This window comes from Psammomys obesus, unplaced genomic scaffold (assembly GCF_907164565.1).
Source record: "Psammomys obesus unplaced genomic scaffold, mPsaObe1.curated_primary_1811, whole genome shotgun sequence".
In the NCBI taxonomy this organism is placed as follows: domain Eukaryota; kingdom Metazoa; phylum Chordata; class Mammalia; order Rodentia; family Muridae; genus Psammomys; species Psammomys obesus.
In genome coordinates this window covers 136,795-164,169 of record NW_026590118.1, presented here as the reverse complement: position 1 = coordinate 164,169, position 27,375 = coordinate 136,795, and the positions used below count along the sequence as shown (strand labels likewise).

General features: G+C 36.0%; 1 protein-coding gene across 2 annotated transcripts; it reads left to right on the top strand.

Annotated features, from left to right (window-relative positions):
- Positions 1 to 461: 461 nt before the first annotated feature.
- Brcc3 (BRCA1/BRCA2-containing complex subunit 3) lies at positions 462 to 26,655 on the top strand. 2 transcript variants are annotated; one of them, XM_055606583.1, is made up of 11 exons: positions 462 to 608; positions 1,187 to 1,203; positions 1,989 to 2,043; positions 5,693 to 5,813; positions 9,487 to 9,573; positions 10,013 to 10,101; positions 11,470 to 11,525; positions 22,576 to 22,707; positions 23,208 to 23,251; positions 25,299 to 25,473; positions 26,107 to 26,655. In XM_055606583.1, exons 1-10 carry the CDS (start codon positions 486 to 488, stop codon positions 25,448 to 25,450), a joined length of 876 nt encoding a protein of 291 aa, XP_055462558.1. In that variant the 5' UTR covers positions 462 to 485; the 3' UTR covers positions 25,451 to 25,473; positions 26,107 to 26,655. The 2 variants fall into 2 exon arrangements, with proteins under 2 accessions (XP_055462558.1, XP_055462559.1); XM_055606584.1 differs by lacking the exons at positions 1,187 to 1,203; positions 1,989 to 2,043.
- Positions 26,656 to 27,375: the final 720 nt, after the last annotated feature.

Genomic DNA, 27,375 nt, shown 5'->3' with positions numbered 1-27,375 from the left:
CAAAATAAAATAAAACCTTAACTGTTTTAGGACCGACTTTCAAAAGAGGCCGTTGTTCGCAGCCATGTCGCCTCAAAGAGCTGTCCCTGACGTGTGTAGGCCGCGCCGGGCTTTCCTCAACGGGCGGGCAAAATGGGCGCCAGCACTATGGAGGCGTCTGCCCTGGCGTCCTGGAGCTACTCACAGCCCACGTCCGCCCCAGCAGGGGAACACCGCCGCCCAGCCGCCCAGCCTGCCGCGTAGACCTCCTTTGCCAACCACCACCCAACGTCCCATTGCTTCGCCAGCCCAGACCGACCCGGGTGTCTCCCAGGTGCTGCTAGGCGGGTACCGCCTCCGCGCCCTAGGCTCCGCCCTCGTGGAACCCGCGCCGCTAGGCCAGGATTGGGCGGAGCGTCAAGCACTGGGCTGGTAAGTAAGGCTGCGTTTGAGCACCGGGTTGGACAGGCTGCTTTGGGCTCTGGGCGGACTTGAGTGGAACAAAGATGGCGGTGCAGGTGGTGCAAGCTGTGCAGGCGGTTCATCTTGAGTCTGACGCTTTCCTAGTTTGTCTCAACCATGCGTTGAGCACAGAAAAGGAGGAGGTGATGGGTCTATGTATAGGGGAGGTGAGTAGGTCGGCAGCCTGGCTGAAATCCCCCTGATCAGTACCCAGTAGTCCCTGAGGTGGCTGAGAGGCCACAGGACGTGATTCAAATCCTTTGAGTTTGTTTTCTAATGCTGTCGCAGGGATCTTTTCCTTATGTACCTGCAAACCGTCAGCGTCTGCATGAGCCCATGGGGTTAGGGATTATCGTACCAATGATTAAAACAGCGAATCAGGCAAGAAGCATTCTGATATAATGAGAACATCGAGGTATTAGGAAACAAGTAACCCACAGTTACAGCCTCACGTCTCGGCACCAGTTTTCCCTACGAGAAGCAGAGTTATCACTAAACATTTTAAAGGCTAGCAAAGAACTCAGAAGAGAAGGGTTTTGTGGATTCCAAAGTCTCTGTTGTGGTTAAATGTTACAGAGGTGTGAAAGTAGATGAGGAAATGGAGTGTAGTTGTAAAGGACTGAAAACAAATTCTCCAGTCTTTCCTGCTGTTGTGTGTGAGCATATGGCCTAATTTTTATGTAAATCTGCATCCCTGTAACTAAATAAATGTGTCAGTAATGTTTTCTGCTCTTTCCTACTCTAGTTGAATGATGAAATAAGGTAAGACTATATTTGTTTATTTACACCATATTATAATCTCTAAACTGATTCTTAGTGAAGAATTGGAACAACTTTGGTAATAGTGTTTACACGTTTTATCTTAACATTAACAGTATAGATCTCTCTCACTATAAGCTGAGTTCCACTACAATTCTAAAGATTCATTTTAACCTTATATCATAGCATGATTTTTATTTGAGATATATATGCTCCTTTGTGGAGAATCTGGCTGAAGGAACAAGCATCGTGAGTGAACCTGTAAAATTCTTATAAATAGAGTTTTGTTGGAGTTCCAGGAGCTCAATTGGTTATTACTGCATAATAGTTACACAAATAGAACTTTGTTGACTAAAATAAAGACAGTTTATTAAAAATGACGATCAATATACTTGACATTTGGTTCTATTGCTTTCCATTTTCTTGCTTTATGTGTTTCATAGTCTCTCTTCCCTGAAAAGTCAGGGATATGCCAGTTACTTTCCTTGTGGCAGATAATGTCCACACATTGGGAGGCTTTTCCCTTGTTGGCCCATGCCCCCATCTAACTCTCCAGTGGATTTCTGCCCCGCCCCACCTTCACCCCTGTGAACCCTACAGTAATCCTAGAGGTTCCTAGTAGCTTGAAAGCTTGAGAGATGGTAAAACCTTTGGCTTCTTTAAACAATCCTCTCCCCTTTTCTGTTTCAACCAAGGTTGCATTGCAAAAATGGTTCATCTTAGTTTTCCTTGACTTCTTCTTCTATTCCAAACCTCAGTTCCCCCCTTTTCTAATCTATCTCCAATAGGGGTGACTCCAAATTTACATACACTGGAACTGAAATGCGCACAGTTGCAGAAAAGGTATGTAGGATAAAATTTTGCATGATTGAGATTTTCAGTTGGGGAGGAATTTCTGCAGTCTGATTACTTCAGCTAGGATATTAATTCACCTTGTAATTGTACAGCATATTTTTTTCCTATTAAAATCAGATGAAAAGTCTTGCTAGAATGTTTCTGGATTTTGTAGGAACTTTACTGGATCAACAAGAATAATCTGATCACATTACCCAGTTCCTCTCCTTCAGTTACTGCCTTTTTTCAAGCCTTTCTCCTAGGACTTTGAGATTTAGTTCATATTCTTGTTTCCCCGTTACCAAATCCTCAATTTATTTATAGTTTGCATAGGCAATCTATTCATGTCATGATTCATTTGTTACATTCTAACACAACTATTTTTACTGTTTCTCCAATAATATAATTTTGATATATCTTAAACTCACTGTAAGTTGAAAATATAGACCCCAAGTGTACAATACACCTAAAGTACCAAACATTCTACAGATGGTGCATTAACAGTTGTTTATCTTCATGATTGCATGACTCACTGAAAAAAACTATAGCTCAACATTGCAAAAATTTATTATGCTACATGTTTATCAACAGCCCAGGAGAAAATTCAAATTTAAAGTACAATTTTTACTGAATATATACTACCTCCCCATCAACGTAAACTTAAAAAATCCTTGGTTGAATAATTATGCATTGGGGAGTATTCACAATAAAACTTTAGAACAGTTTTTATTTGAATTTAGACCTCTCTACCTTTTGGATCATTGTCCTACCTTCTTATCCTATATATATTTTAAGCATCATTTAATATTGCTATTAGTGTTTTATACACTCTTTATTCATTGTGCTTATACAATTTTTTAGTTATTCTTTTTACATCTCAATCTTAGTCCCCTCCCTCCTGTCCTCCTGGTCTCTCCCCTCTGTCCTTCCCTCATCTCCCTATTCCCCTCCCTCAGAAATGGGGAGCCCCCCCACGCCCACACTAGCATATCCAGTTGCATCAGGACTGTGTAATTTCCTCTTTCACAGTGTCCTGGCAAGGCAGCCCCACCAGGGGGAAGTGATCGAGAAGCATGCAACAGAGACCATGTCAGAGATAGCCACCAATCCCTTTTCTAGGGGACTCACGTGGAGGTTACGCTGCCCATTGGGTATATATGTGTAGAGAGCCTACGTATAGTCCATGCATGATATTTTTATGGCACTTGACTTTTTTTTTCATTTTCTGGAATTATCTTTCTATCTAAAGAACTGTAAAATTTCTGTCCTTATAATAGATTCCCTCCATTGGGCATCTGAAGATGTCTTTTCGTTTGTCTTCAGTTTAAAGGATACATTCTTGATTAAAGAATTCTTAGTCTGCATGTATTTTATTTCAGTACTCTAAGATGTAATCTTTGGGATTTTATAGTTCCTGTTGGCACTATATGGCAGTTATTTGTCTCATTCTTTGAGAAACTATGTATTCATCTGTCTCTGTTCCTAATTTTATTTTTCATCTGCTCTATGCCTGCCACACATTGTACTAGTTTCTGGTAAGAGAGGTATAAATGAAATATGGTTCCCTGTTCCTGAGAAACTTGTATTCTTGTAGACGAGAAAAGTGTGAAAAAAAATAGAACATAATGTATATTCTAGCAGAAATAAGTGCATAGTTATTATGAAAGAATACATATGCAGGAGAAAGTGATGATATTTATAGGAACTCTAAGTAACTGAATAATACAAAAGCATTACAACCTTCTGAGATTATATATGTGTGTGTGTGTGTGTGTGTGTGTGTGTGTAGATCTGTGTTGTGTTTTCAACAAGTTATAAAGCCAGGTGGTTGACACTTGTAATCTCAGCACCCAAGAAGGTGGGACAGAAGAATTACTGTGGGTTTCAGCCTAACCTAAACTACATAGTGAGTTATAGGTCGTCCTAGGCTATACAGTGAGAAATTGTCAAACAAAAACAAGAACAAAAAAGAACAGGTTATTCCTGGAGCAACACTTTATTAAAAGAATAGTCAAGATGGGCACAGTGGTGCATGCCTGTCTCAGGGAGACAGGAGGCAGGCAGATCTCTGTGAGTTAGAGGCTAGCTTGGTCTACAATGTGAGTCCAGAACAGCTAAGGGTACCCAGAGAAACCCTGTCTAGAAAAACGAAACAACAACAACAAAAGAATAGTCAGTATTTGTTGTGCAAATGGTACCTTTGTCTTGATTTTTATCTATCAGGATAAATTTTCTTACCAAATTGCTGACTATTCTTTTAACTTTATCCACATTTTCTTTAATAAATAACTACAGCGAAATGATGAAATTAAAGTTAATATAAGAATATATTTTATTTAGCTCTAATATCTAAAGTATTATTTCAATATGTAGTTAATATTTTTTAAAAAAGCATTCAGATATTTCACATTCTTCTTTCCCCTTTTAATAGGCCTTTTAATTGCAGTAGGTATTACATTTGTGGCTCATTTAGAAATTAGACTTGACATATTTTAAGAGTTGTGCCTAATGGCTTCTATATTTCAAAAACTTCCTCTCAGATTTTATCTTTGTCCTGTCACTTTTGACACTAACAGTCATTCCCATCCCTACCCACTCTAGAACCATTTTACTGCTCCTTAATTTCTTCTTTGTCTTTCTTCTCCCTTTTAGTCTACAATATTCTAAATGTGAGTACCTCTCTTGATTTAGGCCTGGACCTGTGGTCCCACTCCCCATACCATTTTGTTACCTTATTAAAATTTTGTTGAGTCTCATACTGATTTTATTTGAGCCAAGCTAAAATACTACCTGACAAAACAAAACAAAACAAAACATTGCTGTACTTAGTTTTCTTCCTTCCAGTTCATCCTGCAAGCAACTGCATGATATTAAACCTTTATATATTGTTTCATTCTCACTTTTCTTATCCTTACTATCTGCCATTCCATCTAAAGCTCTGCAACTCTCCCAAACATTTTACTCACACTGTACCTCTTTTGTAGCTCATAACACCATTTGGCAACTGTAGGAATTCTAAATGTCCACACACAGCAATCAACAAATACATACATTTGCCTACCTTCTCTATGAGTATTTTTTCTAATTAAGTTAGTTTTCTCAGTTCTTGCAGCATTGATTTTCTCTATTATTTTATTGTAGTTTCATGTCTAGTACTTTCTCTTCAACCAACCATATTACTAACATTTTGAACACTGTTTTATATTCCTTCATGTGATGATGCATTTTGTACCTATTAGAGGATTATTCAAAAACACATTCTTGATATAAATACTCTGATATATATATCTTGATTGGGATATTGTAACATTTAAAATATTTATTAACTGGCAGTAGTGATGCATGCCTGTAACTCTAGCACTTGGGAAGCAGAGCCAGAAGGATCAGGAGTTCAAGGCCATCCCCAGCTACATATTAAGTTATAGGCCTACCTGAACTACATAAAACTCTGTCTCAAAAATACAAAAAAAAAAATTAGTTAAGTAAAACATTACATTATTCATAGGAAAAACATCAGTTTTTGAAGTGAAATTCTCTTCTGCTACTTTAATAAAATGCAGTCCTATAATTATAGAAAATCTGGGAGAGAAGTGTTATTGGCCAGAGAAGGATTATTGGCTGAAGACAGAAATAACCATTTCTGTGTATTTTCCTTTAGGTGGATACCATCAGAATTGTTCACATCCATTCTGTCATCATCTTGCGACGTTCTGACAAGAGAAAGGACCGTGTAGAAATTTCTCCCGAGCAGCTGTCTGCAGCCTCAACAGAGGCAGAAATATCCTTACTAATATATTAGATGCTTTGTATGCTGTTAGGCTTCTGGGCCATACCAATGCAATTGCTATAGTAATTTACTTTAGGTGGTTTCATAAATGTTCTCTCTAGGGAATGTTCCTCAATTTTCATATTTACCCATTAGATATAATTATTTGGTTAATCATCTCTCTCTCTCTCTCTCTCTCTCTCTCTCTCTGTTTATTCAGGTATTCTTCTTTAAACACTTTCTACCTTTAAAAAATTTACCTAACAGCTGGGCATGGTGGCACATGCCTGTAACCCCAGCCCTCAGGGAAGCAGAGGCAGGCGGATCTCTGTGAGTTCAAGGCCAGCCTGGTCTACAAAAGTGAGTCCAGGACAGCCAAGGCTACACAGAGAAACCCTGTCTCAAAAAAAATTACCTTACAAAGTTACAAAATATCAAGTATCCATATATTTTCCTACATGCTTACTTTCAGTTGGCCCTCCCTCCCTCTGCTCCACCATCTCCCTGCTTAAATCACCATCTCCCCACTTAAATCCAACCTCAGTATATTCTTTATGCTTGCACATGCATTCTATTACCTAGTCCATTCTGCTTCCTTAAAGCCCTATTCCTACCCTTCATGGGTCTCTTTCTGGTTTTCATACACATTTACTCCCACAAAAATACACATATATAAAAATTAAAAGCTAGGATGCACATATGCAAAAGAACATATGCTGTTTGTCTTTCTGGGTTTGGGTTACCTCCCTCAATATAGTATTTTCTTACTCTATTTACTTGTAAATCTTAAGAGTCTAATAATTGTTTCATTGTGTTTGTCCCACATTTTAATTATCTATTCATTGATTGAGTTTACCTGTAGGTTATAGCTTACAAAATTATGGCATAAAAAGAGGCCAGGAAATTGACAGGTTTGGAGGAAACAGCTACTGGTCCCCATCTTGCTTCTCATGGCCAACTAGTTATTTACCTTCACTCTTGTAAGAGGCAGTTACTTTTTCTTATACCTCAGGTCCTTCCCTCACAGTTGTGTTCCTCTTTACCGAAAGGAGTACTCAAGTGGGACCCACTGGCCATATCTAGGGTTCTGTCCCTGTGAAGATGTTCTCTGCCTGAAAGCCACCAGACTTAATGAGTCACTTAAGGTCTGGGTAACCTAGCTGGCTTGACTTCAGTTTTCCTTCCATATTCTTGTATGGTCTGGAACTCATCTCACAGGCTTACTTATCTGCTTCTCATCTACTGAACATTGTTCTTTTGTATATTTTTAAAAACAAACAGAAATAACTGCTAGCACGAAATTCCTATAGTTCTGAAAAAGATATTTATTACTGTACTTACTTATATTCAAATGGAGACTATCTCATTCCCAAACAAGTAATGGCTGGGTACACAACTGTATTTTGCCACTACAATTACTATTTGTCGAGCACTTACTGGGAGCCAGGCACAGAGCCAAACATCTTACACAGAATTGCACATCTTCTCTTCACTACCATGTAAAACATTCAGGCTAAAAGAATAAGAACATTTTCTCATCATTTGAACATTAAAAACACATTTAAGCAAGATGTGGTGGTTCCACCTGTAATTTCAGCATGTGGCAAGCAAAGGCAGGAAGAGTGCAAATTCAACACCTTCCTGGCCTATCTCAAAAGTATACTATTCCTCAGATTTAGTTGTATAAAATGGTGGGTATGTATGCATGCACACACATACACATTTAATTTTGTGTATGGGTGTTTTGCCTGCATGTGTATCTGTGCACTATATGTGTGCCTGGTTACGTAGATGTTGGGAATTGAACCTGGGCTCTCTAGAAAAGTAGCCAGTGCTCATTAACTATTACGACATCTCTCCAGCCCTTGAGTATGTTGTTTTATTTTTAAAATTAGCATGCAATTATTTTTCTTTATTTCATTTTCAAACAATTTAGTTTTTTTTGTACCTTCCCCGTCTCCTGATACTCCTGTATCCCATCAGCCTTTTCTGCTTTCATGTCCCATGTGTTTTGCTACTGTCCATATACCCTTCCTCGGGACCTCTTTTTTTTTTTTTTTTTCCATTTTATGATCCCCATTGTAAGTTGCATAACCTATATAGAATGGGGAAACAATTTGCTGGCTATATTTGAGACACACAGTTAATGTCTTGAATGAATAAAGAATTGCAAAAATTAAATACTAGAAAACCTGGCTAATCAATAAACTGAGTAGACAGTGCTCTCTTTTTAAAATCATCGTATTCTAATTAACATGACTCCCCAGCTAGTTGAAGCCAGCCACTCAAACAGTTGCCCAGTCCTAAACACTATACATCTCAATACAGTTGGAATGGTCATTCTGAACCGGTAGAGCTTCATTTAGGATTTTTTCCTCCCACTATCAATTACATTTTTTGTGTGTATAGGTGTTTTGCCTGCATGTATGTTTATACATCATGCACATACAATGCTTTGTATGCTAGAAGATGGCATCAAATCCCTGGCAATCGAGTTACAGATGGTTGTGAGTTTCCGTGTGGGTGCTGAGCATTGAATCCAGTTTTTCTGCAAGAGCACCCAGTGCTCTTAATCTCTTCAGTCCTTCAACTACATTTTTAGTCACTTAACCTATGCATAAAAAAGAAACTATAACAGAGTTGAAACTAGAAATCATAGTATTAAATTCTCTTTCATGACTCGTGTTCTCAAAAGACAAAACCTCTGTAGGTACCTAGCACACACATAGTATATATACATACATGCAAGTAAAATACACAGATAAAATAAAAATAAATAGATCTTATTTTTAAAAAGGAGCATGAAAAAATAAAAAGAAACATATCCAGCCAATAAATATTTAAAATGTTTAATATACAGCCATCAAGGATATATAAATCAAAATTATGTGGCAATCCCACCTTCCTTAAGTCAAAATGGTAATCATTGGTTGTGTTTTAATATAGGTAATTTGTAGGAAAGGTAAGCAACACTTTACACGACAGGGGAAACTGAACTGTGAGCTTTGTGTGGCCTTCAACCACTCTGCTTTGCTATTTTTAACATTTGACAGCCTACTATAGAGAAATCAAATAAATTTTAAAAAATTCTTGGGGCTCTCGAGGTAGAGTACTTGCCTAGCATGCCTGTTCCAATCTGTAGTGCACCCATATTAGTATATATGATTCTTACCTGTGGGTCATGACCCCTTTAGCAAACTTCTGTCTCCAAAATATTTACATTGTGATTCATAAAAGTAACAAAATTACAGTTATGAAGTAACAACAAAAATAATTTTATGCTTGGGGTCAGTAAAGCATGAACTGTATTAAAGGATTGTATCATTAGGAAGATTGAGAACCACTGAACATGCACATACACACTATAATTTCTTATATTTCTTTAGCAAAAGTGGGAGTAGACAGAGAAGACAGAAGATTCTCAAGTTGAAATATAAGTGAATTCTGAGTATTTGAACAAGCTTCTTTGCAGAGTATGTAAAGATTTGGATGACCAAACATTTGCACAGTTGGAGTAAGATGGTGTAAAAGGAATATGAATTGTATTTAAAGAAAAGACTGACTTTAAGCGAATAACATTGGAAGTTTTGGGTAAACATTAAGTTTACCCTTAATTATGTATTTTGACCCTTTTTACAAGCATAAGGATATCTTTTTTGTTTTGTAACTACCTTGACAAACATACAGGTTGGCTGAATTAACAGGTCGTCCTATGAGAGTTGTTGGCTGGTATCATTCCCACCCTCACATAACTGTTTGGCCTTCCCATGTTGGTAAGTGTTACAAGGTTTCAGTGTTTATTTCTCTCAAATAAATATCACTTATCCTCCATTACCTATCATGGTCATCAAAAGGCATTTCTTCTAAGAAATATTTTTAGTCAATTCCAACGCCTATCTTCTAGTCTAGAGGAAATTATCAAGTTTTGAGAATAGCTGAAGTTTTCAATTTTTTTATGTTACATTTCAAGGTAGGGATACTCTAGGGCTAAGCAGCCTAGAGTTACTACTTAATATTAAGCACACTTTTCATAATATTTCTTTAACTTGGTAAAATATGCTTTGACACTCATATTATTCATATTATCATTACAATATTCCTATTTTGCCTGTAGAATGTTAATGTTGACATGACTGATAGTCATTACTGTTATCTCTAAATAAAATCTGTTAAATAAGGTAATTTAACAGAATGTTTTTGTTTCTATTTCAGATGTTCGTACACAAGCCATGTACCAAATGATGGATCAAGGCTTTGTAGGACTTATCTTTTCCTGTTTCATAGAAGACAAAAACACAAAGGTATTGTATGTATAAGCATATGCATGTATGTGTGTGTATGTGTGTTTGAGTGTGTTTGTATACAGAGTAGACACAGGATAGAGAAAAACCTCTCCTCAATTTAATAGGATAAACAAGAAAGTTTTCAATGAGAAGGATTATTGAGTCAAATCAGAAGAAGGTCAGGGAACACATCTTGAATATTTATTTCTTGGAGGAAGATCATCCCTGGCAGAGGAAATAGCTAGTACTGGCACCCTAAGATGAGTGTGGCATTTCCAGGGAACATTGAGGAAATTGGTGTGGCTGTAGTAGAGAAAAGAAGACCTTGATGATGTATTCCAATTTGCCTCATTCTTAATTTTTATAGTTATATTGTAATGCTTTATTTCATCAGCCCTTTTCTCTCTTGGAAGTATTCTGGTTTGTTTATCCTTAAAGAAGCCCAAAATAATAATGGGAACTAGTTCTTGTAAGGCCTTTACTTTGCCTCTGAGTTGGGAAGCCATTAGAGGGTGACTGTAAGTCTTAATAGAATCATCCAAGGTATTGTATTACTAATGGATTAGACAGGATTGGAGGGGGAGGGGTGAAATGAATGGCATCAGAGAAACCAGTTAGGAAGATAGTTCCATGATCTAAGCAAAAGATAGAGCTTTGATTATGGTTTGGAGAATATAAGTATGCTGATGATGACTATGTTCCATAAATTTACTCTTTTCCAGAAACACTAGAATTCAATATCTGGAACTTTATAATTTTTTTAAATGCTTTTGGTTTTGTCACCATTTAATTTGTTTATTGTTATTATAAGTAGTGAATGAAGTTAATCACTTTCTTGATTCTCATATTTGTTAATAATTCTTCCTTAGAAGATGTTTGTGACTTGTATTGAATGTATGTACGATCCTATTCACAGAAATTGATTTATTTATGGCATATTCTATAATCTTTGCAATCTATCTTTTTTCTTTTGGTTTTTTGAGACAGGGTGTTTCTCTGTGTAGCCTTGGCTGTCCTATACTCACTTTGTAGGCCAGTCTGGCCTCAAATTTACAGCAATCCACCTGCCTCTACCTCCCTGAGTGTTGGGAATAAATGCCTAAGCCACCAAGCCAGCTTAGAGTCTCTTTTAGCCTAACATGTCATAAAAGCCTTTGAGTTTTAGGTTAGACTCTACTAAATTGCTATAAAATTTCCAACACAAAAAATTTAATGGTTAAAAATAAATACTGGTCATATTGAGTCAATTATTTCACATGTGTATGTATTTGTGTGTGTGTGTATAGTATATCTATAAAGTTATCCAGATATTATACCTCAAAAAATCAACAACTTTATAATTTAACACTCTTGTGTATGACATTTCCTTTATATTTTTTTTGATAGACTGGTCGGGTACTCTACACTTGCTTCCAATCCATACAAGCCCAAAAAAGCTCTGAGTAAGTACAACAGAGATGATATTATTGATGGACTAATGCGTAGTCATAGAATTGATTGTTCTGTTTCACTTAATTTTTCTCATTAGTAAGATACTGATAGTACTATATCTCTATTCTTACCCACTAACAGCCCTAAGAAAAATTAGAATGTCTTTAACAGTTTGGGTATTATGAAACTTTAGGAATCTAGAATCTCTTTGTTTTGCTATATCACCATAGACTTGGTCCACATTTCCCAAATTGTGTTGCACTGGTAGTTTCTGTTTTTCTGGTGTATTCTAAAACAAAGACCAAATGTTAAGAAATTTAGAGATCTTTTTCATTTTTTGTTTTTGTTTTTTTGAGACAGGGTTTCTCTGTGTAGCCTTGGCTGTCCTGGACTTACTTTGTAGACCAGGCTGGCCTCAAACTCCCTCAGTGCTGGGATTACAGGCATTCACCACTGGGTCCAGCGAAATTTAGAGATTTTTATAGATACTTCTCTGTTGCTACATAAACTTTCTTGGTGTTGCTAAGGAAGAGCCCAGGGCATTCTGAATACTAGGAAAATATGTACCATAGAGATGTAACTCTTGCCTTCCTGTCATAAAAAGTATTTTCAGAATTATAATATTTCATTTAAATGTTTATATAGATTAATTTTCTCATTAAAGTATAGTAATGTAGCCAAGTGTGGCTAAACAACATAAAAAAAACCCCAAAACCAAATAAAATAAAACAAAGGACTTGAACTCTATTGTTATTGTTGTTGTTTTATCTTGCTGTTACAAATAAAGATAACAGCAACTGCTATCCTACTACCTCCATTCTCCACAATGTACTTACTAGATTTTCTTTCCTTTTTTGTTACTTTTCTTTTTTAAATTATTAATATATTGTTATTATTTATTACAATTTATTTACTTTATACATTTCTAATCTTTAAAAGTTTGCTTCTTTTTATTTTTATGTTTGAGACAGGGTCTTGTTATATGCTTCACTCTGAGCTTATGATATTTCTACCTCTTCTGTGTTAGGCTTTGTGGATATTGGCTACTATATTCAACTGAAGTTTCCCATTTTATTGTATTAACAATCGACATTAAAAAATATTGATTTTGCTCTCCATGTTTACTGAATTTTTTTTTAAAGATTTATTTATTATGTATACAATGTTCTGCTTACTCACCATAAGAGGGCACCAGATCTCGATATAGGTGATTATGAACCACCATGTGGTTGCTGGGAACTGAACTCAGGACCTCTGGAAGAGCAGACAGTGAGTGCTCTTAACTGCTGCTCCATCTATCCAGTCTGATTACTAAATTTTCATAGTTACAAACCTCTATGCTCAAGATTGTAACCATAATTTTATTATATATGTTATGTGTATTAGTTAATTATAATAGAAAATAAATTTTATCATTATGATTATGTAAATATATTCCTTCTACAACTAACTAACTAACTAGTGTGCTATGCTTTTTTTTTTCCTTACATAGGGTTCTGTTTTGTTTGTGTTGCTTTGCTTTTTGCTTTTGTAGGAGGTTTTGAATAAAATTTCTCCCACATTTGTCTTTTTTTAAATTTATTAATTTCTTTATAAATTACAGTTTTATTCACTTTGTATCCCCAATGTATCCTCCTCCCTCATCTCCTTCCTAATCCCACCCTCCTTCCCTCATCTCCTTCCATGCCCCTCCCCAAGTCCACTGACCCTAGCCTATCAGGTCTCATCAGGAGTGGCTGCATTGTCTTCTCCTGTGGCCTGGTTAAGGCTGCTTCCCCCATTAGGGGGAGGTGATCAAAGAGCTAGCCACTGAGTTCATGATAGAGACAGCCCCTATTCCCCTTAGTAGGGAGCTCACATAGAGACAGAACTGCCATGGGCTACATCTGAGCAGGGGTTCTAGGTTATCTCCATGCATGGTCCTTGATTGGAATATCAGTCTCAGAAAAGACCACTGTGACCAGATTGTTTTGGATCTGTTGCTCTCCTTGTGGAGTTCCTGTCCCCTCTGTCCCCTCCAGGTCTTTCTATCTCCTCCTTCTTTCATAAGATTCCCTGCACTCTAGCCAGAGTTAGGCTATGAGTCTCAGCATCTGCTCTGATACCCTGCTGGGTAGAGTCTTTCAGAGGCTCTCTGTGGTAGGATTCTGTCCTGTTCCCTGTTTTCTCCCTGTTCTGATGTCTGTCCCATTTGCCTTTCTGAATGAGGATTGATCATCTTACCCAGGGTCCTCCTTCTTGCTTAGCTTCTTTAGGTGGACAGAATTTAGTATGCTTATCCTATATTATATGTCTAATATCCACTTATAAGTGAGTGTATACCATATGTGTCTTTCTGCTTCTGGGATACCTCCCTCAGGATGAACTTTTCTAGTTCTCATCACTTGCCTTCAAATTTCATGATTTCTTTGTTGTCTTTTATCACCTCCTTGAGTTCTAAGCTCTGAGGAATAATTTGGAAACACTTGAAATCTCCACATTTTAAGGATTACACTATAAAATTATCCTATCTTTGTCTGACATCTCCCTTAGGCCTTATTTTCAGCTGATAACCAGAGTGGCAGGAGACTATGGCTTTTTTGTTTGTTTGTTTGTTTTTATTCTCCTGAGTTATAGCCATTATAGTGTGGAGTCTTGATTCATTGTCATTTTTTGCTAGAAGAGATCTTCCAGTAACTTCCTAAGAATGGTGTGAATTTGAGACATTTTTTGTTTAAGTCCTAGTTGTCTGAAATAGTTTATTCTTAATAACAGTTGTGAAAATTGAGGCAGAAGTCCTGAACTCAATGGTTGGCATTGTTTTTTAATTTATCTAGTACATTCCTGTTTTATGGACTTGAAATCCTAGCAGAAGCAGATGTACCATCAGCTTCCCTCACAGCTTTCTATTCCTTAGTAGAACACATATCAAATCCCTTTTCTCCCATCTCTAATTCCTCCCTTTTTTCTAGTTAGAGATCTAGAAATAGAATGAGACTTACACAATTGTAAATTAGATGTTATACTCATTGTTGACAAATGAAAGTTTGCCACATAAAAACAGAAACAATAAGATAAACATTTGACATTGTTATTCAAAATTTTAGGTTCAACATCAAAGTCAGATAAAGTTTCACCACTCATGTTCAAAACACAAAATCAGTTGTTTTTATCATCAGTGCAAAGAAGGAAACTGGGAAAACAATTTCACTAAAAATAGCATTACACTTGTTAAATATGGAAGAGAAAATGTAATAAAGGCAAGGAGAGACTTGATCCATTAGAGTAAAAAGTGATAAGAGAAATAAAAGAATTTATACATATATTTGTATGTATAGGTATATGATTGTCTGAGTTTGCTTCTTTGTTTCTGTGACTAAAACAATGATCAAAATAGTTTGGACAGGAAATGGTTTATTTTACTTTACATCTTGCAGTCTATTGTTGAAAGAAGGTAGTGCAGAAATTCAAGAGAAGGACCTAGAGCAGAAACTGTTGCAGAGGCCATGGAGGAGTATGGCTTACTTGCTTACTCAGCCTGCTTTTTTATAGTTCTCAAGACCACCTATCTAGCAGTGGCACAATTAACAGTGGCTGGGCCATCCCACATCAAACATTAACCAAGAACTTTCCCCCACTGATACTCCCACAGGCCATTCTGATGAAGGCAATTCTTTGATTAAGGGTCCCTCTTCTCAAGTTACTCTACAAAAACCAACCAATACAATGATATAGTGAAAGATTTGTTATTGTTCAATGATAATATTCTCCAAAGATATCTAGAATCAATGCAATACTTATATAATTCTGAAGGTCCTTTTTGTTGCAGACATAAAATTGCAAAAGGCATAGAATTCCAATACTGACAAAAAAGAAGACAAGAATCAGAGAAATAAATATTTAAATTTTACTATAAAACTTATGTAGTGTGAAACTAGACTAAGTATAGATATAGGCCAATGGAATAAACTCAGAGGCCCAAAGTAAAACCAAATTAATTTTCAATAAGTGTGCCAATGTCATTGAACGAGAAGCAAATATTTTCTTCTATGGGTGGTGCTTTGACAATTATAGATCCTTATACAGAACAGAAAAGCTGGACACCAACCTCACAGCATATATAGAATTTAGCTACAAATAAACCAGTGTACACTTAGAAGAAAACGTAGGGTAAATCTTCATGACATGAGTTTGGCAATGACAGTTTTTCATAGATGTGACAGCAAAACATGAATTACAAAAGAAAACAGATAAACTCACAAGACAAAACTTTTGCATGCAAAGATATTAAGAAAGTAAAAAGACAACCTGTAAGGTTGAAAATATTTTCCAATTTTATAACTGACACTATTATACTATTTAGAATATTATGAAAAAAAATCTTAGTATTGGACATGATAGTTCATACCTGTGATCAAAGGACTCAGGTGGCTGAGACTGGAAATTTGCAGTGAGTTCAAAGAAAATCTCAGTTACATAATAAGTTCTGGCCCAGTCTAGGTTGCATTGTGAGATCATTGCCAAACCCTGTCTCAAACATGTCTTAATACTGGATTTGGTGGTAAATGACTATAATCTAGCAGTTTATGGCAGGGAGAAGCAGGTTCTCAGAAGTTCAAGAATGCTTTGGCTGCTAAGCATGTTCAGTTCCAACATGGGGAACATTGGATACTGTCTTAAAAAGTCAAAAATAATAAAAACAAATTATCAATAAAAAGACGAGAAAGCCAGGCATAGTGGTACACGTCTTTAATCCCAGCACTCAGAAGGTAGAGTTAGGTGAATCTTTGTGAGTTCAAGGCCAGTCTGGACTATATAGTGAGTTCTAGGTTAAACAGGACTGCATGGTGGGACTCTCTTGGAAAAAAAAAAAGACATAAATTACCAATATAGTAATGAAATAGTTGACATGACTATATATTTAGAGATCCCATAATAGTAATAATAGCAATTATTATTATAGGCTGGAGAGATGCCTTTGGAGGCAAAATGGATAACCCTGCCAACCAGAGGCTAGAAGATGAAAATTATCAAGCATATCATAGACTAGAATTGGTCCCTGGTGTCAGAGTGCTTCTGATCAGTGACCTTTCCACAGACAAGTCATCAGCAGCACTTGTGCACATTGAGCCATTGTCAGATTCTCCAAATATTCCTGGCTTCAGTCACTTTTGTGAGCATACACTGTTTGGTAAACATCCTAAAGAAAATTAATATAGACACTTTCTCAGTGAATATGATGGAAGTCAAAATGCCTTTTCTAGTGGAGAGGATACCAATTACTATTTTGATGATTCCCATGAACAGTTAGCAAACCTGGGTAGGTTTGCTCAGTTTTTTTCTGTGCCTCTTGTTTGATTCTAGTTGTGAAATCAGAGAGGTGAATGCAGTTGATTCAGAGCATTAGAAGAATGTGATGCATGACACCAGAAGACTCTTCCAGTCAGAAAAAGCTACAGGGAATTTCAAACACCCTTTAAACGAATTTGGGACAGGTGAAAATATACTGTAGAGACTTGATCCAAGCAAGAAGGCATTGATGAACAAGAACAACTGAAATTTCATTCTACTTATTATTCTGGCTATTTCTGTTTTAGCCTGTGCTACTTACTACTCCTGCTTTATTTCATGCTGAGAATCAAGTCTAGAGCTTCAGATGCATGAAGTGAGCACTCTTACCAAGTGAGCCACATCTCCGTTCATCTTTTAAATTCCTATTTTGAGACAGGGTTTTGCCAAGTTGACCAGGATGAACTTGAACTTGAGAGCCTCCTGTCCTAGCTTCTCAAGTACTTGGGGTTACAGACATGAACCACCACATCTGGTACTAATCATTTTTAAAAGATTATATTATTATATTATATATATTTAAAAGGTTATTCACTTGATCTGTATCAATTTCACTAGGTCCTTGTCTTTTCAAATTGTTGGTGGAGGTTTTGTACAGAATTCTGATCTTATAGGTGGATGTCTGCCGATTCCACCACTGACCATTCTCATCACATCAGTGTGTTTTGAATTCCAAAGAGACATAAATTGCAGACCAAAGGAGGACCATTATATTTAAAGTTCAAATGTGTCTTCAAAAATTATATTTGAGTGTCCAAAAATTGAGATCTCGGTGAACTAAGCAGATAACTATTTTTCCTTACAAAATATTTCCTCAACATTTAAGAAAACCAGAAAGTATGGGTTGGGCAGATGGCTCAAAAACAAATAACAAAGGCCAGAAGAAGGTGATGGCTCTTCAGAACTTGAATTACAGACATTTGTGAGCTGCCATGTGGTTGCTGGGAATCAAACCAGGGTCTTTTGGCCTTCATGTAACTGTACTCATGTTGTGCACAGATATTTATGCAGACAAAAAACCACATATGCATAAAGTAAATGTTTTTGTTTTTGTATTATGTTATCATATAGAATTGTTTAAAATATCCTCTTATAATCTTTTTTATGAATCCTTATGTAATTATTTTTATTTTATTGCTATTTTAAAATGCATACACACAAACACACACACACACACACACACACACACACACACATATATCTTGTGCCTGAATTTTTGCCTGTGCACCATGTGTATGTAGTGCCCACAGGGGACAGAAAAAGGTATTAGATTCCCTACAACTGTAGTTATGTAAGGTTGTAAGCTGCCATGTAGGTACTGAGAAATGAAGGTCCTTGTGCTGGATAGTTTTATGTCAGCTGGATACTAGGTAGCTAAAGTCATGTGAGAAGAGAGAACCTCTTTTGAATAAATGCCTCTCTAATATTGAGCTTTACAGAAGATAGTATCTTAATGATTGACGAGGAGAGTCCAGCTCATTTTGGGTAGTTTCATCCCTGGGCTGGTGGTTCTCTAAAAAAGCAGGATGAATGAACCACGATGAGCAAGCAGTAAGAAGCACCCCTCCATCGCCTCTGTACAAGCTCCTGCATTCAGGTTCCTGTATTGTTTTAGTTTCTGTCCTGACTTCTTTTATAATAAGCAGTGATATGGAAGTGGAAACCAAATAAACCATTTCCTCCCCAACTTGCTTTTGGTCATGATGTTTCATTGCAGCAATAGGAACCCTAGATAAGACAGTCCTCTATAAGAGCTGCCACTGCTCTTAACTGCTGAACCATCTCCCCAGCTCCATCATTGCCATTGCTCCAACTCAGATTTTAGTTATTTGAATCATCCTTCCTTCCCCCCTTAGTTTATCTTGCTAAAGTTTTCTCAATTTTTGGATACTTTAAAAAGAAACCTTTTTGTTCCCTTCTGTTTATTTTATGTTCCCTACTTTGTTTTATCCATTTTATTATAATAGTAATAAACATCTACTATTTATTATTCATTTCTTTTTGCTTGAGTTAGGTTTAGTTTAGTTAAAATTTTCTCTCTTTGCTGGGTGGTAGTGTCACAAACCTGTGATCCCAGCACTTGGGAGGCAGAGACAGGTAGGTGGCTCTCTTTTGAGTTCTAGGCCAGCCTGGTCTACAGAGTTCCAGGATAGTCAGCACTACACGGAGAACCATTGTCTCAAAAAACACAAAAGAATTGTTTTTCTCTCTTTGAGGTATAAAATTGGATTCTTGGCTTATTTCTTTTTGTTTATTATTGCTGTAAATGTGTATTTTTGTGTGGTGTGTGGCACACATGCAGGTCAGAAAATAAGTTTTGGGAGTCAGTTCTCTTGTTCTATTGCAGTTTTCATGGGTTAAATTAAAGTTGTCAGAGTTTTATGGCAAGCCTTCTGAATCATCTTCAGCCCTAGTATATATTTTATTTTTAATTTTTTTAATTTATTCACTTTACATCCCAATCGTATCCACCTTCCTCCTCTCCTCCTAGTCCCACCTTCCCTCCTTCTTCCCCCCTCCTCTCCCCTACTTCTCAGAAAAGGGGAGCCTCCCCCCACCAGCCCACCATAGCACATCAAGTCTAAGTGCATACTATGCTTCAGTTTTTGTTTTGTTTTCAGATAGGGTCTTAAATAGATAATTTTCTGGAACTCTTTGTCTGTATCTGTAGCAAAGTAGATTTTAAAAATGTTTATTTATTTATTTGTTTATTTTGGTTTTTCAGTACTGGGTTTCACAGCTCTGTAGATAAGCTGGCCTTGAACTCAGAGATCCACCTGACTCTGCCTCCTGAGTGCTTGGATTAAAGGCATGTAACACCATGCCCAACTTTAAAAAATATTTATTACATGTGTGTGTTTTTGCATGCACATGTGTATGATGTGTGGATGTGTGCTATGTCATGGTACACACATCAAGGTCAGAGAAAAACTTTCTGGAGTTCTACTGTTTGGGTTCTGGAAATCTGATTAGTGTCATTATGCTTGTGTAACAAATACATTTACCCACCGAGCCATCTTACTTTCCCTATTTTTTTTTTTTTTAATGTGCATGTTCATGGCTATAAATAAACTGTGGTAACTTTCTTCATCATATTATTTTTGCTTTATCTCATAACATATTAACTATGTTTTAATTTTCATTTGTCTCAGGGTTTCTTCTAATTTCTCTTACAAGTTCTTCAACTCATTTGTCTTTTAACAGCATCTTGTTTAATTTATTCATCTGTGGATTTTCTTCTTTTTCTCATGCTATTCATTTCTAGTTTCCTTATGTTGTAATCAGAAAAGATACTTTTAAAATTTGTTAAGATAATTTGTAGCCTAACATGTGGTCTGTCCTGGGGAGAGTTCCATGTGCGTTTGAGAAAATATATATGAGCCAGACATGATAATGCAGGTCTGTAATCCTAGCACTAGAGAAGCTGAGGCAGACATATCACTAGGTTGAGCCAGCTTGAGCTATTGAGTGAGTTCTAGGCCTCCCTGACGTATATCATGAAACCCTGTCTACAAATTTTAAAAGGAAATTAGTTCATTATTTATTGAAGTATTTTATAAAAATTTTAAGGCTTATCATTTGTGTTTATTCAGAAGTTTCTTGGGTCAGAACTATATTGGTACTTTAGTCATTTTTTAAAATTCATTCTCCCCCCCTCACTGGGATATTAGCACAGGGTGACATCTGTCCAATGGTCATCACATGTCCCATGTATAACATAAAGTTTACATTAAAAAATATGAAATACTGAAGATCTCTCTGCTTTTTAGATCAAATCTCTTTAAACTTGTGGGTTAAATTTGATAGTGGAGTTAATTTAATTCTATGTTTAGGGCTTTTATGTGTTTTAATCTATTACATATCCCCATATAATTACAAGCCCTATTCATTAAGCTCCTGTGGGAAGCCCCTACCATCTACTTTTCTCTGCCTCAAATGAGAAGAGTGGTCACTGGTATCTATTCATCTATTCATTGTTTCTTGCTAGAACACAATTTATTTGAAATTACTTTTGTATTGATACTTAATATTTTTTCCTTTATGTTTTATAATTGGTATTTTTTGTTATGGTAAAAGGATTTTTGTGGCTTTCAACATTCTAACTAGTAGAACTACCAGATTACTTTGTATTCAGTTAGGAATTGCGATAGCAAGGTTAGACTTTTAGTCTCTCTATAGTGTAGTTCTAGTTTGTTCCTAGGATATTTACCATTACGCTTGAGAATAGTTTATAGGGCTTCTCTACCTGTACATGTCCTCAGCTATAGTTTTGTCATCCTGGACTCATCAGCCTACAGATTGGGAAAGAATCTTCACTAACCCTTTATCTGACAGAGGACTAATATCCAGTATATATAAAGTACTAAAGAAGCTGAAAAGCAACAAGCCAAGTAATCACTTAAAAAATAGGGAACAGAGCTAAAAGAGAAGTCTCTGTAGAAGAATATCGAATGACAGAGAAACACTTAAAGAAATGTTCAACATCATTAGCCATTAGGGAAACGCAAATCAAAATGACCCTGCGATTTCACCTTACACCCCATCAGAATGGCCAAGATGAAAAACTCAAGGGACAACACATGCTGGAGAGGTTGTGGAGAAAGGGGAATCCTCCTCCATTGCTAGTGGGAATGCAAACTCGTACAACCACTCTGGAAATCAATCTGGCACTTTCTCAAGCAACTAGGAATAGCGCTTCCTCAAGATCCAGCTATACCACTCCTAGGCATATATCCAAAAGAGACTCAAGTACACAATAAGGACATTTGCTCAACCATGTTTGTAGCAGCTTTATTTGTAATAGCCAGAAGCTGGAAACAACCCAGATGCCCCTCAACTGAAGAATGGATGCAGAAATTGTGGTACATCTATACAATGGAATATTACTCAGCAATGAAAAATAAGGAAATCATGAAATTTGCAGGTAAATGGTGGGACCTGGAAAGGATCATCCTGAGTGAGTTGTCCCAGAAGCAAAAAGACACACACGGTATATATTCACTCATATAGACATACAACATAGGACAAACCCACTAAAATCTGTGCATCTAAAGAAACTAATCAAGAGAGAGGACCTTGACTAAAACGCTCAATCCCCATCCTGAAAGGCAAAGAGGATGGACATCAGAAGAAGAAGAAAACAGGAAACAACTTAGGAACCTGCCACAGAGGACCTCTGAAAGGCTCTGCCCTGCACACTATCAAAGCAGATGCTGAGACTTATGTCCAACTGGCTCTAAGTGTGAGGCTCATGGAATAGAAGTATGTGTAAATATCTTACATAGTTTTATCTACAGAAGAGAATTAAAATGAGGGATGTTAGTAATTTTGTGAATAATTCTATCTACAAAATGAATTTGATGGAGTCACTGGAAAATCTGCATTGGAATCAGTTTATTCAGCTTCATGGCAACTTACTGACTAAAAGCAGTGTTAGTTAATTGTTTCTTTTATCTAGATAGCTGGTCATATTGGCATTAAATTCTTAAAGGTTTCTGTTAATTTCACAGAAATAGCTTTAAATTCTCTAAGGGACTAGAGAATATTGATGTACAGATAGACTTCTAACTTGCTCTTCAGAAAAGCCTAATTTGAACTCTGACTACTCACAAATTGAGTAATGAAATGTAGGGATATTAACCTTTGAAGCAAGTATTTTAAAATCTCAGTTAAAGTATAAAGGACTTATTATAATTAAGGGATAAAATGTGACCTAAAACGGTTGTCTTGCAGGTATGAGAGAATTGAAATACCAATCCATATTGTACCTCATATCACTATTGGGAAAGTATGCCTTGAATCAGCAGTAGAGCTGCCAAAGATCCTGTGTCAGGAAGAACAGGATGCATATAGAAGGATTCACAGGTAGCAACTCTTACTGTTTCTCCTGTTAGCTTCAGTGAAACTCCTTTAACTTCAACAGCTCAGCTTGAGTCCCCTTTTCTACCTGTCTGGGAAAAAGCGGCCTCAAATCAAGTTTCTCACACTATATTATAATGATCAATTTAACATTTCTATCTTGCCTCATGTATTTTCAATTCTTCAAGAGAAAACACACTTTCTTTTTGGGTTGTGAAAATAAACCACATCATAGTAGTCCCAGTGTTAAGTACTGAGTCTTGTCCATAAAATTCATAGTGTATCAAGACCTTTAATGAGAGATAATAATTTCATAGTTATGTTTTTTAATTATCTTTTTAATTTTTGAATAAAACCAGTATCCTTCAAATAATTTAAAATGAAGAATGGTTTATTACATTCATCTAATCCAATTGGTAAAGGTCTGATGTAGGTTATGATTTTGTCATACACCTGACCATTTTGTTTTTGCTTCATTGCTAACCTAAAGTATATTATCCTTTTAGCCTTACACATCTGGACTCAGTAACCAAGATCCATAATGGCTCAGGTAAGATTTTTTTTTTCTTTTCTGGAGAATATGACATGATCTCTGACATACTCATTTGTTGTTGTTGTTGTTACTGTTTTGTTTTAATTTTTTTTTTTTTAGATAGGCGTAGCCTTGGCTGTCCTGGACTGACTTTGTAGACCAGGCTGGCCTCGAACTCACAGAGATCCTGTCTCTGCCTTTCTGAGTACTGTGCCATACTCATGTTATAGAAGCAATTTTAGTTCATCTTGGAGTTTCCTTTCCAAGAGCTTAACTAATCTTGCTCCTTACATTTCCTTGGAACCTTAAATACTATAAATATGGCCTTATGATGAGACAGAAGGAAAACTAGAAAAGATTCTTTATAGACAGTTGTGTCCTGGTATATGTTTAAACACTACCTTTAAGGGAATCCCACTTTCCTTAGTATTCCATAGCATGGATTTTCAATAACTTTCAGAAATTTTAGCGATATGCCATTATGAACAGGTTTCATCACCAACCTATTGAAGAGTTGAAACACATAGGCCAAGTATAGGAAAGAGAATAAATACATCAAGCAAGAACTTTTCCATGTGAATAAATAGAGATAGAGAAGGAATTCCTGGGCAAGTCTAAGGAGCAAACAAAACAAAACCAAACCCCTCAGTTTAGTATAGTATACATACCAATTTACTTTTCTTAACATACACTCCTCCCCAGCTACAGCTCTTATTCAGCTAACCCGAATTTCTTTATTTAATGGCTAAATTAGATGTGGTGCCGCATGTCTGCAGTACCAGCAATTGGGAGGCAAAGGCTGCAGGACTGCCATAAGTTTGAGGGCAGCCTAGTCTACATAGAGAGTTCCAGGATAAAATCTGGCTCCTGAGTGAGACTCTGACTTTAAAAAAAAGTAAAACTAAAACAATAAAAATAATAATAACAAGGCATTTATAAGCTAAGAAGATGAGGAAGAGTGGAAAGCTTTTTTTAATTAATTAATTTTGAGGCAGAGTCTTTCTATGTAGCATTGGCTGTTCTGAAATTCATTATGTAAACCAGGCTGTTCTCAAAATCATAGAGATCTGCCTTCCCCTGCCTCCCAAGTGCTGGGATTAAATGCATGCACTACAACAACCAATGGAAAGATTTCTGATATTATTGGTAAGCAACTACTTTGGGAAGGAAAGAAGTGAGGCTTGGCTTAATATATACAATCATTTCTATCTGGATAAAATATATATGATATATAACCATACTCTTTTTTTAAGATGTATTCATTTATTATTTATACAGCATTCTGCCCGCATGTGTACCTGCATACCAGATCTCACTACAGATAGTTATGAGCTACCATGTGGTTGCTGGGACTTGAACTCAGGACCTTTAGGAAGAACAACCAGTGTTCTTAACCTCATACTCTTAAGATCACAATAATTTAAAAATAGAGTAATAGCTCAAAAGTAGACTAACAGATCAGTGGACCTGGACAGTACTTACAGACAGGCCCATGTATATGAAATAAATCATATTTATTTGAAATTTTCAAATTAGTAAAGGATGTGTTAATCACTAAGTACTATCCATTCTTTTGTTCATCTAAAAAGAAAAATTAGTACTTATTCCCTGCTAGATAGCCTTCTAGGCACAAGACTGTAGTACTGATCAATAGAGACAAGCTTAACTTCCATGGACTTAATTCTGTTTTTATTTGAGGAAACAGTAGAGAACCCTTCACTGCTTTCTTAACCCTTTCACTTGAAGAAATGAAGGGCTGGACAACTTTATCCTTTTTATCCTTTTTTTGAAACTTAATTTTATATTTTTACATAGATTTCTATTTGGTTTACAGATTTAGAGCTTCAGAATTTGTATCTGCTTTGCTCAGTTCTTCTCTTTCCCCCCAGTCGACTACTGAAAATCATTTAATAGTCATATTTATCGTACGTTAGAAACTTGTTCCTCCAAGCCATTTATCTGTCCATAACTGAGGCACTGTTAGTATTATAGTAGGAATATCCTAGTGGATAGTACTTTTCCATAGTTATCTCATCTGCTTTTTTTCTTTCTTTTCTTATTGAAGTGTTTACCAAGAATTTGTGCAGTCAGATGTCAGCAGTCAGTGGGCCTCTACTGCAGTGGTTGGAGGACAGATTGGAGCAAAACCAGCAACATTTGCAGGAGTTGCAACAAGAAAAGGAAGAGCTTATGGAGGAGCTGTCTTCCCTAGAATAAAGCAGGAGAACAAAAAATATGTGGTAATATTTTTTTTTCGGTTTGTGTGCTGAATATGGTCCAAAACTATATACAGCTCTTATATAGACAAATAATACAGCAGCACTTTTTATATACCAACAAATAGTTTGATGTATATAAAAACACAAGATATTTTCCTAAAATTTCCCCAGAGCTTATAGAATTCTCCTACCTGTAATTGCTATAAAAGAAAACATGCAGGATGATTTAAACAGAATATTAAAGTTATTTTTAAGGGGTATAAGAAGTACATTAGCAAGGAATATCTGGGAATAAAATATCTGAAAAGTTTATTTTAAAATTTAAGAATATTTATTCTATTTTTTTTTTGAGCCAGACTGTCAGTATGTATCCTTATTTGTCCAGGAACTCATTATGCTGGCCTCAAACTCACAGAGATCTCCCTGTAGTGCTGGGATTAAAGGCATGTGCCACCTATCATGTTTGGTATTAAATGTTTATTCTCAATGAAAATAACCAGCATAAACTTTTTTAGACAATGTCTCATTATGTAGCCTAGCTTGTCTGCAACTAAGAGAAATCCACTTGCCTCTGCTTCCTGAATGGTGGGATTAAAGATGTGCACCAGCAATATAAACTTCTTATAATTTGAAGTCTTTGTTTTTTATTTTCAGATATATCCTATATAATGAGATAAAGAAAGAAGAACACTTGGTATTTCTATTTTAGAGTTTGATGTTTTTGCTAGGCAAGTGAATCCTATGTACTATAGGATTAATGGAAAGACGTCCAGGTAGCTCATTAGCATCCACCTCTGTTGATTATTCTTACTTAGAATCATGTATCATGACTTCCTTCTTGATCTCTAAATATGTATTATGATATATCTAAATTTTGGTCTGTGTGGTTGTCCTTTTAAGCAGACAAGTGAGTTCTAGCTTGTTTAAGTCTAAAGCAAATTCTTGCTGATCTTGTCTAAGAATTCCATTATAATATGACCATGTTTTTTTTTTTAAAGAAATAGTAGGATTGATTTAATTTGTAATAGAAATCATACTTCAAAAATGTGATGACTGTATGATTCCTTCATATGTAACCACTAATTGTAAATGTGTCTTCAGAGAAGAGTTGATTCTGTTGCATCCTGGAAAGTAGGAATTGGAAAAAGAATAAATAAATAAAAAGAAAAAAAGGAGCTAGTATCAGTTCCAACCACACTGATATTTGGAATTTTTGCTTGTGTTCTTATTTTTCCCTAGATCATTGTTTTTCAGTATTCCAGAACCACTTGCAGTAGAGTCACCTGGAGTTCAAATTCAATCTTTGAGCCTAGAACCTAGAAATCTACAAGAGCTAATTATCTGATTATGCGGCAAACTTACATTTGGAAACAAATATTCTTAGAGCATAAGGAATGTAAACACTTTATTTTATCTAATTACCTCCTACTACAGTTATTATTTATTCATTTTTATAAAGCACATGAAAATACCTGGCATTCAATTTATTAAACTAAATAAACTTTAAAAAAGATAAAGTTGGAGGGCTCACATTATATAACTTCAAGACTTATAACGCTGTAGTAATCAATATACCATGATATTTACAGAAGAATCAACGGAACAGGAACAAAAATTCAGAAATAAACCCTCAATAATACGCTTAACTGATTTTGAAAAAGTACAAAAGTGATTCAAGGAAGAAAGGACAGTCATTTCACCAAATTGAATCTCCAAAGGACAACAAAATATGTTCTAAAAGTACCTCAAAATGTATCATGGATTTTAAGTCTAAGATGGAAAACTTTAGAAAAAATTATTCATGAAAAATCTTAAGGAGTCAAGCACTTAATATTCAAATGAAAAGCACAATCCACAAGAAAACAAAGTAGAAATATTAAACTTAACTAAAATTAAATTTTTCTTTTCTGCAAAAAAGTTAAG